This window comes from Chroicocephalus ridibundus, chromosome 11 (genome assembly GCF_963924245.1).
Source record: "Chroicocephalus ridibundus chromosome 11, bChrRid1.1, whole genome shotgun sequence".
NCBI classification, from domain to species: Eukaryota; Metazoa; Chordata; class Aves; order Charadriiformes; family Laridae; genus Chroicocephalus; species Chroicocephalus ridibundus.
In genome coordinates this window covers 19,615,378-19,631,224 of record NC_086294.1, presented here as the reverse complement: position 1 = coordinate 19,631,224, position 15,847 = coordinate 19,615,378, and the positions used below count along the sequence as shown (strand labels likewise).

General features: G+C 59.4%; 1 protein-coding gene across 2 annotated transcripts; it reads left to right on the top strand.

Annotated features, from left to right (window-relative positions):
• The first annotated feature begins 14,102 nt into the window (after positions 1–14,102).
• HAND1 (heart and neural crest derivatives expressed 1) lies at positions 14,103–15,608 on the top strand. Of its 2 annotated transcripts, none has more exons than XM_063349126.1 (2): positions 14,103–14,888; positions 15,473–15,608. In XM_063349126.1, exons 1-2 carry the CDS (start codon positions 14,382–14,384, stop codon positions 15,569–15,571), a joined length of 606 nt encoding a protein of 201 aa, XP_063205196.1. In that variant the 5' UTR covers positions 14,103–14,381; the 3' UTR covers positions 15,572–15,608. The 2 variants fall into 2 exon arrangements, with proteins under 2 accessions (XP_063205196.1, XP_063205194.1); XM_063349124.1 differs by having other exon boundaries at positions 14,150–14,888; positions 15,470–15,605.
• Positions 15,609–15,847: the final 239 nt, after the last annotated feature.

Below are 15,847 nucleotides of genomic sequence, written 5' to 3'. Positions count from 1 at the left end.
CTGGCTGAGCTCGGAGCAAAGCTCCTGCTGCCTGAGCCGGGGTAAAAGCAGGCTCTCGTATGCCACTGGAATCAGCGATTTAAAGAAGTAATCTGATCAGATGCAGCTAGTTATTATAACGGACTCAGCTACTTTAACAAGCTCCTGCACAGACTGGATTACCGCGGTCACTCATCCATAGTTCATTAGAGCTTCGGAAAGGGGATCCACGAGAAGTCATGAAATATGATCTCCTAATCTCGCCTAAGCGGGAGAAGCCCAGCTATAAAGAAAATACCTCTTAAAAATACCCGCAGAGTGAATAAATCTCCCTCGTCCTAAAAGGCAACGAAAGCGGACCCGCAAGAGAAGGGGATGTGCTCACGGGATCTGTTTTCCATGCCCATGGTTAAAGAGACTTCGCACAAGGGTGGTGTGTTTGGGTGGAGGAACAGAAGTCCCTCTGGTTTTCATCGATCAAAAATATCTTTCTAATGGTTTTCTTGGGGTTCCTGGGGAAAATAAATAAATCATGGCTGGGTGGAGGAATGAGATGGGCAGACCCGCTGTCCCCATGGGCAGCAGCGGGCAGAGAGCCCGGAGGAGGAGGGTCTGCCCGTCCTGGAGGGATGCCCAGTTTCTGGTGTTCCTCAGTCCCCAACTCCCTCACCCAGTCCGGGGCTGGAAATGTCATTTATGGCCAGTGAATGGCAGCCAGCTGGCACCCGCGCCCCTGAGGCTGTCCCCAACCGAACCCTTTCCCAGGAAGGGCAGGTTTGGCATCACCCCAGGTATCTCCTCCCCGGGACAGCTTGGCCTGGCGAGGGTGCTCCTCTGAGCGTGGCATGTCACCTGGTGCCATCAGGTCATGTGTGCGCATCCCTGAGGATGAGGACATCACCCGACTCAGCTGGCGGGGCTGGATCCTCTCTGGTGGGGTGAGGTGGTGGCCCAGGCCTGGCTCAGGGCTGGACAAGGTGTCCCCTGAGACCTGGAGAACGTGGCATGGGGCAGCAGGGGCAGAGGTGTCCCAACAGCTGGCAGTGATTTCAACAGCTGGCTCTGCTGAGATAAGCAACATCCAGCCCCACCTCATGGGCAACGGGAAGCGGTAACATCCCTGCGAATGGAGGAGAAAGCAGAGCTCCAGAAAATGCGGGGCCAGATCCATGACCCCCGCACGATGGCTGCGGGCAGCTCTCTCAACTGGCAAACCCACCCGGCTCCACGGGCAAAGGAGGTGGCGTGGCAGTGACGGTGCCAGTACGGAGGGATGCCTGTGCAGGACTTCCCGAGCAGGACACGCAAAGAGAAACCCCGAGAAGATTCCCTGTCCCCTATAAACCACCCCAGCCCTTATCAGGGAGAGCATACAACAAGTGATTAACTGAAGACTTCATTAATACTGCTGCAGCTGGGACTGCTCAGGGGCTTAACCTGAAGCATGTGCTCCTCTGGCTGAGGGTCTTAATGCACTGAGTGAACATCTGGATACGGCCCGCCCCTTCCAGACCTTTCTTCTCTCCACGGGCAATCGGGTTATCTGGAGGGGAAGGAAGCCTGAAAGCTGACTCTGTCCTCCAGGGCCGCTTTCATTCCTCGGCAGCCCCGGGGGACGATTTGGCAGTAAGGAGCGTCGCATAAAGGAATGTCCCGTGATGGACGGGGCTTAACGGGACACCTCCACACGCACCCCTCGGCGGAGCGGCCGTGGGCACAAACCCCGACCCGTCCCTGGCAGCCTCTCGGTGCGGAGAGGTGATGCCGAGGCTGAAGGATGCCCGCGCTCACCCTCGCAGCAGGGCGGACGCTTTCCCTCCAGACACCTCCGCGCAGGCCCTGGTACCTCTGGACGCGCAGGCTCTGCAGACTCCAAACGCCGAGAAATGTTTGACAGAGCAGCGTACGTATTCCAAACATTGTTTGATTCATGTTTTAAAGTCTCACTTGCAAGCATACTTCCCCAGCTCAGACATCAATCACCGCAAATATGTTCTTATAAACAAAGCAATACAGACTGACTGTCTCTTCCACCCCTACCATATGTGGGTCACCGGGCAGCACCCCGAGGAGAGGCTCTTCCCAGCACATCTGAGCCCCCCTGGAGGACACCAGCACAGGTAGCTGGGAAAAAACAATGGGAAACCTGTTGCCAGTGGCACGGCACCACCCAAGGACATGTATCCCAAAGGAAGGCAGCCGAGTCCTTCATCACTGCGCTGAGGATGACTCGCTCCTGCTGCGCAGCCGGTGCAGAAGGATGTTCTCTGTCCTTGCGGCGACCAGCCGTCCCTTCGGCTCTTATCCATCACTCCGTCCCCCCCAAACACACATCCCTGCCGCCACAGGGACGAGCTCTCGCCAGGCAGGGATGGGGGATGCGATGGTGAGGACAGAGTATCTCCCAGCACCCGGGGTTCCTGCGTACAGCTGCACACTTATGTGGGTAACGAGAGCAGGCGCCTGATTTTGTTTGATGTTTTAACCCTGAATGTCTGATTTTCACATGTAGTACCCACAAGAGAGCCCCCTCCTCAGCATTAGGGACCTACTGCACATGGTGTGGGCACGGGCACGTCACGGCTGGCTGCTCCCCATCGTCACCGTGCTGTCACCACCAGCGCTTCCCTGCCCTCACTGCCTGCAGGAACATGGGGCCGTGCTGGGATGTGGTTGTAGGTGCTTCCTGCACCACTGTGGACATCCCAGACCCTCCAAGCCCCAGCCCTTACCATGACATAGCAGGGTCCCTGAAGCACACCCAGCCATGGGGCCACCCCTGCCGCCGGCCGGGCGCCCCGAGAGTCCTTTCAGAAACAGCGAGACAGGACAGGGAGGGTGGTAAAATATATCTGCTCTAGATTCATGGGCTTTGGAGACTTTTTAAAGCAAACTTCCTTTCCATAGGACGCTCCAGCAAAGTGCAGGATCCTGCTGGTAGGCGACTCTCGCACTCCTCAGCCCTCTGTTTAGGAAAAATAAATAGGAAAGAATCCAGCAGCGGCGCTTTCCTCCCGCTGCGCGAGATGGATCGGTGCTTGCCACCGCAGGAAAACTGTCCCACCGTGATCTAACCCAGCACTTTGTCCTGAAATGCTCTGCTACAGCTAAATAAATGACTCCTCTGGAGCAGGGTGACACATTCCAGCCCCAGACAGTGACACTGACAGATGCAATCAGTCTGCAAGGTTTAATGGGAACATGGCGCTGGTGGAGCCGGCAACGGGAAATTTATGAGGGATTCAGGAGAGGAAGAGGAAAACCAACAGCGTTTGCTGGTGCAGGAGGGAGGAAGGTCCTGACGGGGCAGCAGCTCAGCCACGGCATGGTGGCACTTATTGTGGGTGATTCGGTGACAGGGCCCTGGCTGTGGGGAGGGGACAGCAGCATGGTGGGACAAAAAAGGGGTCCTGGCTCTTTCTCACCCATGAGACAGCAATTGGGAGGCGGCGTTGTGGCCATCTGCATGGGAAATGATTAGCCCTGTGGTCCCACTACGACTCCCAAATTGAGAAACCCCCATCCTGCTGCCGAGCACAGGCAGAGCTGCTTTTCCAGAGCAGCAGCGTCGTATCCCGCCTGGGTTCGAGCAGGCTCAAGCTCTCCCAGGTCAGTGCCCTGCATCCAGCCACAAGCCATGAGCCACATCTAGCAGGTGACTCGGGTTCGTACAGCCCGGGGCTGAGCACCAACCTACCGACGGGACCAACCTACCGACGGGACCAAGCTACCGACAGGAGCCTGCTCACCGCCCAAGCTCCCCATTTCAGCAGAAGCACTAAGGCGAGGGAAGCTTTGGACACATGTACTCCGGGTTTTCTTCCCCTCCTCTTGCCCTGCATCCCTGTCGGTGCGGGGCGGAGGGGCCGTATCAGTCTGCATCTTGCCTGAGTCAGCCCAGCACCAGCCGCGATGGCCCGAGATATCAGCAAGTGGCTCGGCCACAGGGCTCCGGGGGGGACAATTAGAGAGGAGACAGCTCCTGCCTGCGCCCGGCTGCCTTCCCGCACCGCAGGGCAGGGCTCAGGGGCTGCCGGAGCCTGCCGGGATGCTCGGGGGGCTGCACTGATTTGGGGTATTTCCCCGCAGAGGGGGGAGGAGGGCAGCCCTGCCGTGGCTCCCACAGACACCCCCCTGCGCCGAGGCACCGCAGAGGAGGCAGGAGAGGGGAAAAAAAATGTCTCACTGCTGTAGGGAGATTTACTGTGCTCGTTATCAGCACAGGAAGAGCCGGAGCTTAGGGGCAAATGGGAGATGCTTTGCCTATTGCGGTATTTTTTCCTACCACGCTCTGAGCCTGCCGGCTCGCTCGGCGCAGGCAGGCGGCACGCTCAGCTCTGCTGCTCGCTTGCCAGCGAGCTTCGCTTGCCCCTTCGCCTCCGGCTCTCCGCTCGCCGAGGCAGGGGCTGCTCAGAGCCCAGGGCAACCACGTTCATTAAAAACAGCGGTTTGGGTCCAAGTGCAGGTGTCTGTAAGCCCAGCAGAGCCAGCGGCGTGGCTGAAAGCTGCAGCCCAGCTTGCCTGGCCGGGGACTGCTCTCCACATCCAGAGCATTTGGGTCTCAACAGCTGCTTTTAACCAGGAATGAGGTTTGGAACCACAACCAGGACCAAGAGATGGGTGGTTATGGGGCTTTTGTGAGTCTTCCCAGTCCCGCTGCCCACCTGCAGCTCGCACCAGCCTCACCACGCCACCCCTGGGGCAGACCCTGGGACGTATTTCCATGAGAAGTCAAGGCTGTAGCCAGCTCAGAAGTGAGAGTTTTTCTCCTGGTGGGAAGGGATGCTTCCCGAAGGTCGTGCTTTGTGCTTATTTCAACCCCCTGCAAATACACGGGGGAGCACAAGCGTGCTGGGGAGCTGGTGCCTTACAGGGGGTACATTCACCCCCTACCTGTGTGTGTGAGAGAGGGGGAGAAACAACGTCCTCGTCCCATATACTAAATAATAACATCCATGTGAAGAAAAACAAGGTCTGAGCGAGGGAAACACACCCGCAAAGGCCTTTATCCGGCAGAATCGGAGAAAGATCAGCTGCAGCGCCGGGAAGCAAGCGCGCAGCACACAGGAGACCCAGCCCATCTAGGGTTTCGGCTCTGGTTAATGACACTCCAAATTAAGCCTGTCATTTTTAGACATGATGTTTCTTGCCGTTTCGGCTCAAGAAAAAAACAACCAGCCTCCAAAACGGTGGTTTCCCAGCAGCGTGCCCCCTGCTCCCCCCCCATCCCCTCCCAAGGAGAGGGGGCTGCGCTGGCCCTTGGGGCGCTGGGGATGCGGCACCGTGTCCTCGCTGCAGAGACCCTCTGCCCTGGGCTTTCGGCATCACACAGAGCGGATGAGGCTGAGACAGCTTCCACCCGGAGAGCCGCGGCGAGGAGAAGAGCCCCATCCGGAAGGATCCCAGTTCCCTTTACAAACCGGCAAGTTCTTGCAAATCCCTTGGTAATCATCGTTGCCCAGTTGCACGGGTGTCGGGCTGAGCACCCCGGCAGGGTCTCCCTGGGCATAAGGGAGCATTCTGCATAGGGGGGGCATTCTGCATGAGGGGGGCAGCTGCATGTCAAAAATTCATCGCCGAAGGCCCCGGGCTAGAAATATTTGTGCCTAAATCGCACTCTAGCAGAATCGCCACTAGCAGAAAAAGCAGCACCATATATACACGCACCCCGTATATATTTTTTAAAAATATATGTTTGTTTTATTTATATATACAAATCTATATATTTATGTAGATTAAAAATATCACGCCAGGATTGTTGGTGTGTATATTGCGGGCGTAGAAATTACTGGGATTTTTTTTCTGTGCTTTAGGGGTAACGTGGGGTCAGTGAAAAAAAAAAGACTTTATGAGGGGCCTTGACACCTCGTTGGGGAAGGGTTTTCGTTTGTCCTGGGGCGAGTGTCTCCTCAGCTTCTGCATGGGATGGGCCCTTTGGAGAGGCCAGGGCTGAACCTTTCCTTGCCAAAACCTGCCCCCTGCAAGCCTTCATCCCGATGGAAAATACGCTGTGCTGAAAACAGAGATATTCCACCCGCCAGAACAAGCGGTGGTGAAATGCCGGTGGTGGCCCTCACCTCGCCAGTGCCGGTGGCTTTGGCTGTGTCCTGAAAAACATCCCTGGAGCTGCTCCGCCACCAGTGCCGGTGGGTGGGTTTCACCGCGCTTTCCCAGGAGCTTTTGGATTTATGGTGTAAAACAAACCTCTTTATTTTGTCCAAACGAGATGCTTCCTGAAGAAACAGCTATTTTGGGTTGGGTTGTGTGTTGGGTTTTTTTTTTTTAATGGCCTCTAAAAGGGCAGAACTGGTTTGCATGAAGCCGCTCCGAATGTTTCCAAGCAAAGTTTAAGAGAAAACTGGAGTTTCGCTTAAGCATGTTTTAATGGGGAAGGCTTGTTTTTCCTTCATGTTCACTGCTCTTCTTGGGAAACAAGGAGCCAAGAGCAGAAATGTCTTCGGCTCAAAGCAAACTATTTTGTTTCAGTTTTGAGAATTGGGGAGGAATCAGCATTTTTATGGGAGAATTTTTTTTTCCTTCCAACAAGCTCCATTTCAAACAGGTTTTTTTTCTCCAGAGCATGTGAGGAGGAGTCGCGTACTGATATACAATAAATAAAGTCGTCATTCTCTGCAGGTCTGGATGCACTTTTCACAGCACGTCCCCACCCTGGGACTCCCTAAGAGCAAGGCAGGGTGTTGTCGGTGGTGGCACCACGGACCATGGTGACACGGGGCACCCGGCACATCGAGGCGTTTTCCCCCCAAAACATCCCTGCCGTCCCCTTGCACCCATGGGTGCCCTGGAGGCATCGGCACAGCCACTCTGGGCGCTGGGTCCCAGCTCGGGCTGGGGGGTAACGAACCCTGGGGAGGCAAAGTGCCACCCTGAACCTGAAAACCAGGGGCTGCCTGCATCATGGGGAGCGAGTCCGTGCTATCTTTCATTAAAAAAATATAATAATTTCATCAAAAAGATGTTTTCTCGCCCCAAAGCACCCGCATTCGGAGCGGATAAGAGGACAGAGGGTGGCAGGTAGCGGGGGGGTGTCCCGCAGCGCAGCGTGGGGCTGGCGGCTCCGCAACGCGTTCGCGATGGTGTATTTCGGGAGCACATTCCAGAGCCTGTGGATGGGCCAGCGCCGGGACGGCGGCGGCTCCGGCGAAGAGCCCGAGCACCCCTCGCAGCCCACGCCATCCCCCCCCGACACGCTCCTGCACGGGCTGCGATTACAAAAGCCGGTGTGGCGAGGGGGAGGCTGGATACGGCCCGCGGCCGGCGGCGACTTCGCGTGTGAAAATGTTGTTTTACCTAAGGGAACAGCTGCCTTATGCATCTCCAGATTCCCCCTTCTTCTCCTTTTTTTTTTTTTTTCCTTGGTGGGGGGAGGCATAAAGCAAAACCCAAGGAAACAACACAAATAACTGACCCGCAGTTCCCCGCCATCTCCTCCACCCAAAACTTGCATCCTAAAAAGGAAAATATTTGCAGCCCCGGCCTGATGCCGGCTGCGCTCCTGCTTCTGCCACCTCCCATTTATAAAAGAGGGGAAAGAAGGGTGGAAAAAAGCACTAAAATTCTTTAAAACCCCCAGCCCCCAAATAATTTCCAGTTGCAAAAAATATCTTAACAGACGCTTGTTAATTTTTAAAACCATCCCAATCCGCAGAAAATGAACCCAACCTTGAGAAAACCATCTTGCAACTCTTGCCGTAACCTGACGGCCGGCCTGGCGGCTGCACGGACCTCTCGGGATGCAGCGGGGGGAACCAAGGGAAAACCAGCCCCTCCGTTCCCCTGGAAGTTGGGGAGTAACTCCTGCACCCAGGGGGAGAGAAGCCCTGGGATTTTGGGAGAGCTGGGGATAACCAGGATAACAAGGCACCACTAACTGTCCTTATCCTCCTAGCCTGGCAGTGCTGGGAAGGCAGAGACAGACCCGGCATGAGGCACTGTGAGATGAGAACTGGAATTGCCCTGAAAAACTTGTAGATGAATTAAAAATGCCAGGTGGATCCGCACGGAGAGGAGGGTGGGAAGTATGGATACTGGGACGTGGCCCCACCACAGGCAAAGGTGGGCAGGATGCTGCTCCCCAGCTCCGGCTGCTCCCCAGTTCCAGCACACGGCGCTGAGCCTGGTTAGACCTTCTCACCCTATTTCGGTGGCCTGGGCCACTGTCCCCAGCCTTCTCCCACTGCAAAGCCAAGCACAGAGGCCCCCTTTTACCCGCAGTGTCACGCAAACACGGTGCAGGATAGGAGGAGCTCAACGAACGAGCCAGATCAGTCCCCGCGCAAGGCACAGTGCCGATGGGACAGGAGGGGAGCCCCTCTTTCGAGGAAGGTGGGATGGTCATTATCAGGGACTGGGGAAATCCTTCATGCACGTGGGGCATCGTGGCACCTGGGGTACCCGGGAAGGGTCCCCGCGCTCGCACCACGCCTCCTCCTGCCTCATCGCAAACCGAGAGCCAACGCAGCAAAAGGCGTGAAGGCGAGTCCCCGCGGTGGCACCGCCGGGACGAGACGGAAAGCAGAGGGAAGGGAGGAAAGACACGTCTCACGTCACGACCCACCTTCCTTTTCCCCACCGGCGCGTGTGACACGACCCAAACCTGCACCCGCGTCCGGACGAGGGGAAAGTTGGCAGCAGGGAGCCCAGCTCTGCCCCATCCAGATCCAGCAGTTTGTCTCCAGCCATGCCCCAAACCAGATGCTTTAGACGAAGACGCCAGGAGCTGCCTTAATAAGCGCTTATGCAATCCTTCTCGCGCGGAGGAAATGTCTTTCCCAATCCCCAGCCATTAGCAGCTGGCTGATGCCCTGGAGCGGGACATTTTAGAGCCCTTGTAAATTTGCTTCAGGAGTGGAAAGCGGACGGAGGAGGGGAAGGCGCTGGTTTTCGTCACGGACCTGCATCAGCCGGGAGCTCTTCTCCGCTTCTCCCCACGAGCGGAGAGATGCCACCACGGGGTCAGCACCCAAACCCTGCCCCAAGCCAGGGGATCGGGCACGAGGGGATGATGGTGGCCCTGGGGTCAGCACCCGGCCCCGGGGCTTTGGGGGTCAGCGTTGGTCTCGGCAGGGAATTTGAGTGGGGAAAGAAGAGGATTTCGGGCAGAAGCATCCCCCCTGCCTCAGTGCAAAAGTTTCTTCTGGATTACGAGAGGTGAACTGGGGAGCAAGCGGACCAGCTCTCCCTGCACGTGGGTCACGGGGCTGCCAGCCGGAACACCCGGACTCGTTTTTTCCATCATCTCCAATTGTGTGTCCGTGAGGGGCTATGTAATATAAACAGAAATTCCCCTCATGGCACGTAGACCCTCCTTCCACTGCCGTCCGTGGCAGTCAGATGGAGGAACGGCACTGTTTTAAGAAAGCCTCGGGGCACCCAGGCCAGCTTGGAGTAAGGATTTTGGGGCCGGTTCCAGCGGCGAGCTGCGAGGCTGCCGTTACCTTCCCTTTGCCTATTGTTTGCATCCAAACCTAATTGCAAATTGACATGAGCCGTCTTTGGGGAGCGGCTGCTCCGCGCTGCTCCGCCGGCACAATGAGCCGTTGTTGATACGGCCGCAGCAATTTTCCAGGTTAATTTATGGCCGCCACACCCCATTAGCGGCAATAAATGTGGAGCCCGGTTTTGCCGAAATTGTGAGTTACGATTTTTCAAATAAATACATTTTCCTATAAACCAGCGCTCTGTTTAGTTTGAATGTTCCTCACAGACACATCCATCTACATAAAATACACAGGAGAGGAAGCTGAGCTGTGACTTTGCTCTGATGACATAAAAACTTTTGTAAACACAGTGTCATTTACAGTACTAGCAAGGAGAGAGCCCAAAAAATAAACAGCGAGTGCCTGGCGCATCCCTTCAGGAGCACATGGAAAATTTAATAATCTTTTTTCCATAAAGCTTTGTTTTCCTTTTGATTTATCCAGACAGGGCAGTGGCTGCTTGGCCATAAATAGATTGTATTTCTTGAGAGGCAATGGTTGCAAGTCATCCTTTATGTCGCCGGAGGGGGGGCGCGGGAGGTGTGTGTACAGAGGAGATGCCGGGGATTGCTGCTGGGAACAGGAGCATCGGGGCTCGGCACGGCACGGCCACCCTGGGTACCCAGCTCACCCCCCATTCCTCTCCTGCTCCTTCGGGGGGGCTTTGACAGCCTGAACCCCAGGCGGGGTTGCTTGTGTGGTGTTGGTGTAGGGTCAGGTGGCCCAGGGGTGCAGTCTGGGGGACGCGGGCAGTGTGTGGGTGCAGGATTGCTCCCACACGAGCTCCCCTGCATCCCAACGCTCCCCCTGCAAGCCCCGTGCTGGCACAGCAAGACACGGTTGGCAAACCCTCCCGGGGAGGAGGGATGCCCTGAGTGGGCTTTCACATCCCTGATGCTCGTAGCCCAGCCTTGGCCCTGACCCCGGGGCTGGGTTCATTGCCGATCAAACTGACTTGATTTCATTCACTTCTGCAGGTTCTCTCCCTCCTCGCATCACCGGGAGGAAAATAATCCCCCTGGAGCAGCGACACGCACGCAGCCCGCCCCACGCTCCTCTCCATGAAGCAGACCCTGCTCGTGCCTCAGTTTCCCCGGGCTTTTTCCAACCGTTCCCCTCAGGCCTCCAGAAGCAGAACTGTGAGGAAGGTGCTGAGTGATTATTATTGTATTATTTCAGGCGAGTGCTATAAATACCCAGGGGCACCTTTAGACACAACCCAGCTGCCCGGGGGAGCTGGCTCAGCCCCGCTCCGCGCCTGCGGCGGCTGCCGGAGGGGGGGATCGGAGGCAGCGGCTGGGTGTGGAGGTACCTCGGGGCACAACCTGATGGGGGGACACAACCTGATGGGGGGACACGGGGGCGGGGAGCTGCAGGGTGTCAGGGCTGGGACCTTCCCGGCTGCACCCCGGGGCTGCAGCGGAGCCTGGGGCGGGGGGGATGCGGGCGCAGGAGGGTGCCGGGATGCTGCAGGGCGACGCTAGCAGGGAAGACAAGGGGAATATTTTACGGGGTTGCAATGTAAACAGAGCTGGAGCAGAGCCCCTTTTTATGGAGTCCCTGTCCTGCCAGGGCATCTGCCAAGCCCCTGATTTACGCTCTTATTTAGATAAGGGAGACGGAGCCGGGGGGAGCAGAGCTGGCGTCAAAGTCACAGGACACCCCGGGCTGCCGCTCGCTGGGCGCTGATAAGGAGGTGGCTGAGGGGCCGGGGCCAAATCCGCAGCCCCCGTCCCGGAGCAGGGGATGGGTGCGGAGCTGGGTGGCTCCTGCCAGGGCCGGGGTGCTGGGGGCTGCGGAGACCCGGGATAACCTCACCCCTCCAACAAGCGGCACCGGGTTCCCCCCTTGCCATCGCCCGGCTATGAGGGCAGGAAATCTTTCCCTGGGAAGGATTTGAAGGAAAACAGGTGGAGAGAAACGTGGTTCCTCCCGCCATGCCAGCCATAAATCGCCTAATCCGAACCGCTTGGCTTTCCCCCCCTGCGCGAGTGGGGAGACGCGAAATTAAGGAAACTCACCAAAAGTTTGAGAAGTGCTAAATTTGGACGCCATGACAAAGGCAGTCTGGTTTGATTTAGAAGGTGTCGGCGTGAAAAGGGGTCCGGTTTTATTATTTTATTAAAACACGAAAGATTAGAACGATTTTCCAAAGGAAAATCAACCCGCCGGTCCCACTATTTGCTCAGCTGAGCACTTCCAAACTGCGCGGGGTCCAGGGACCTCTGGCGGGGGGGGGATAAAGCAAGATAATGCCCAGGCTTGGGCTGGGCTTACGTGGCTCAGCGGCCAGAGGCTGGAGGTGGCCTCGGTGCCTAATCAAGACGGCGGCTCTGAGCGGGACGTGGCCGTGAGTGGCCTGTGCAACGCAGGGCTATGGGGATGGAAGGCATTTTTTCTGGGGGGGGGGGGGGGGGGGGGGAATGTTTTCCAGGGATGGGGTTGGGTGGCACGGACCCCAGCCTGGAGGTTTGCTGGGTCCGGGCTTTTACAGGGTGGGGAGAGGTTCAACGAGGAGCCTGGATGGTTTGTAAGAGGGAGCAGGACACTGCAGGTGATGCTGTGTCAGCCGGGGGGGGGCAAGGCATGAACCGGGACCCCTGCCCCTCTCCCAGGCAGGCACTGGCCCCCGACGGCTCAGAGCTGGGCTCAGGAACCCCCACCCAGCCATGGGTGTTTTTTGGAGGAAATCAGGGACTCGACGCCCTACCCAAGGCCTGACTCTAACCGGAGGGTAATCACTAGCAAATGTTTGCAGGGCGCTTGTTTAAAGGGGGTGGGGAAGGGGGGGCTTTGCAGCAGCTAAGAACAAAGCGGGGGGAAGCGAAGCGGGGCAGATCCGGCACGGCCGTCCCCCACCGGCTGCCGGGGCCCGGCAGAACTGGAGACCCGCTTGCACCCTGCCCCAGCACCCCCCCGGCCTCCTGCCTTTGCAACTCCCCTTGTAACAGCTAACGATGGAAAATCCGAGGCATTTAAGTGGCTCCCGAATCCGCCCGGGAACCGTGATTGAGAGAAGTCAAATAAAATTTGTCATCTTTAAAATGCAGGAGGACGTTAATGGTGTGTTAGCCCGGATGATTAATACAAGCGCCTGCAAACAACCCTCCAACGTTTCCACCCTCCGCTGCAAGATGAATCGCTGGAAAGCGCCGTTAATCGCTAACATACCTTGGGCCCAAAGCCCCTTCCTGCCCCGCTGCGCTGTGATCGCCACCGCCGTGCCCTCACTGGGAGTAACCGGAGCAAGAGCAGGGGTTGGCCCCAAAATCACCCGTCCAGGCTGGCGGTGAAGTACAGGGTCCAGGAGACGTCGCCCTGGGGATCTGTCTCCCGTGGGCGCAGAGGCGAGCAGGACACGCAGTCTTCTGCAGACCCCCACGCTGGGCTCTGGTTTGGGGTACAAGATTCCAGCCCCAACAGGACCCCCCAGCCCTTTTGTGGCCAGGCTGGGACAGGGAAACGCAGGGCAGGTCCCCGCTGTCCTACTGTAAATATGTTTGTGTGTGTTTGTGTGTATTGTATAATTTTTATGTATGTGTCTGCAGTGTCTGTGCAGCATACACAGCAGTTTACGTGCCACGCATGCAATACGTATGTCTGTACACACAGCGTGTGTATGTAATATATATACGGTGGCATTGTGTGTGTAGCACCCGTGTGCTGCTGCTGTGTGTATGTAATGTATATGGGTGCACTTAAGTGCATGTGCGTAACCTATTTGTGGTGTGTGTGTGTACAGCACAGATAGGTGTGCGGCGCACGCAGCATCTCTGCGTTTGTAGTAACACGCCCCGTGTATTTGTGCGAGCAGCGTATGTGCGCGGTGTAACTGCATACGTGTGCAGCACGCGTGTGCGCGTGCAGCGCGTATCTGCGCAACGCGGTGTGCGCCGTACGCGGGTGCAGCGTGCCTGCAGGCCTGCGGTGCACATCTGTGTGCAGCGTGCATTTGTGCAACACACGTGTGCGCAGGGAGGACGCGTGGGCGATGTGCCCCCTGCGCAGCGAGCCCACGCTGCCATCACGGCCGCCCCCGCCATGCCCAGCCCAGCGTCGCTCCAGTGCCTGCGCCCCCTCCTCTCCCCCAGCACCAGCTCCCTCGGCCGAGGCTGCTCATGCCCCGGCTCCGGGGGTGGCACCGAGCACCCCGCGCTCCCCACGCTCCGCTCCCACTGGGGCCGAGCCATTCCCGCGTGGGGACAGAACGGGACACGCTGGCCCCGGGACCGGGCGCTTCCCCCCCCGGGGACCCCGGCTCTCGGGAAGCAGAAGGCGGCCCCGGAGCGCCCACACGGCCCGACCCGGCCCGGCCGTCGGGGCTCCGGGCACCCGCCGCTCCCCCGCACCCGTTGCCGCTTCTCGTCCCCCCCTCTCCCGGGCGCGGCGGCTCTTCGTGGGGGCTCGGACGCCCCCGCCCCGGGAGCGGGGAAGCCGAGGGGATCGAAACGCGACGGGGCGGGAGCCCCCCCCCCCCTTCCCCCTGCAAGCAAGGAGGGAGGCGAGAGCAAACAGCGGAGGTGTGAGCCCAAATAAACCGAGTCAACAGCGCGGCGCACGCCCCCTCCGCCGCCCCGCTCCCCCCGGGGCCCCCGAGCATCCTCCCCTGCCCATTGGCTCCGCGGCGGGGGGGGGGCCCGGCCCTATATAAAGGCCGGGTTGGGAGGCTCCAGAAGGGGTTAAAAAAAAAAAAAAAACCACAAACGAACAGCCAACAACCAAACCCACAACAAACCCAAAAACCCCAAACCCCAAACCGCACGGACCCAAACCCCAAAGCCAGCCACCACCATCGCAGCCCCACGCCGGAGCCGCGCTCCCCCCCCAGGGCGGGAGCCCTTCCCGGCCGCCGCGGCCATGGTGCGCTGCTGAGCGCGGCCCCCGGGGCCAACGGGCCGGACCATGAACCTGGTGGGGGGCTACCAGCACCACCACCACCACCACCATCACCACCACATGCTGCACGACCCTTTCCTCTTCGGGCCGGCGGCGCGGTGCCACCAGGAGCGAGCCTACTTCCCCGGCTGGGTGCTCAACCCGGCCGAGGTGACCCCCGAGCTCGCCGGGCAAAGTCCTAGCTACGGCCCCGCCGAGTACGGCCCCGCCGGCCAGGGGCGGCTGGAGGCTCTCAGCGGTCGCCTGGGACGACGGAAAGGGGTCGGGGGACCCAAAAAAGAGCGCCGGAGGACGGAGAGCATCAACAGCGCCTTCGCCGAGCTCCGCGAGTGCATCCCCAACGTGCCCGCCGACACCAAGCTCTCCAAGATCAAGACCCTGCGCCTGGCCACCAGCTACATCGCCTACCTGATGGAGGTGCTGGCCAAGGACAGCCAGCCCGGGGACACCGAGGGCTTCAAAGCCGAGCTCAAGAAGGCCGACGGCAGGGAGAACAAGAGGAAAAGGGAGACGGTAAGAGGCGGGCCGGGACCCAGCTGCCCCGCTCTGCCCGGGCCGGGAGCGGGCGGGGAAAGCCCCGGGGCTGGGGGCAAAAAAACCACAACCCTTCCCCGTTCCGCTGGAACGTTTTTTTTTCCATCTTAAAAAATTAAAAAAAACCCAACCCCTCCCGTTGGGGGCACCTCGGCGGGGAAAAGCCCATCCCGACTTGCCCGGAGGGATGCCGACGGGCCGGGCGGGTTCCCGGGCGCTTTCCCGAGGGATAAACCCCCGGGACCGGCCGCGGCGGAGCCTCCCGCGGGTTCGTCCTTCCCCTCTCCCGGCCGCTTTCCCGGGACGAGCGGGCGCGGGTGCCTTTCGGAGCGACGGCGGCCGCTTCTCCCCCGGCTGCAGCGGGCGGAGTTGGGAGGGAAGGACCCCAAAAATCCCTCTTTATCCTCGGGCTGATAAAAGCCGCTCGGAGCCGCGGGGCTCGGCTGCAGCCCCGAGGCGGGCGCACGGTGCAGGCGGGCGGCGGGAGCCCTCCCCGGGCCCTCCGCTCGGCTCCTGACCGCTCCTTTCTCCCCCCCTTCTCCCCGTCTCCTCTCCCGCAGCAGCCCGAGGTCTATTCGCAGCCTTTGGGCCACGGCGAGAAGAAGCTGAAGGGCCGGACGGGTTGGCCCCAGCAGGTCTGGGCTCTGGAACTGAACCCCTGAGGGCTGCCCCCGCCGCCCCGACGGCGCTCCCCGCTCGCCCCTCCATGTGCAATGTCGGAGAGACCCCGGCCCGGCCCCCCGGAGCCCATCCAGGCGCAGGATGCGGGTACCCGGCCCGGCTCCCCCCCGCCTCCCCCGGCCGAGACGGACGCTCCGCGGGAGAGAAGCGAAGGGCGCCTTGCGGGGCCGGATCCTGCCCGCCCCGTCGGGGGCCGTTTCCCCCCTCGCCCCCTCCCCCGGCTGCAGTACTCGTTGCTCCTTCCCGTTGTCAGCAGC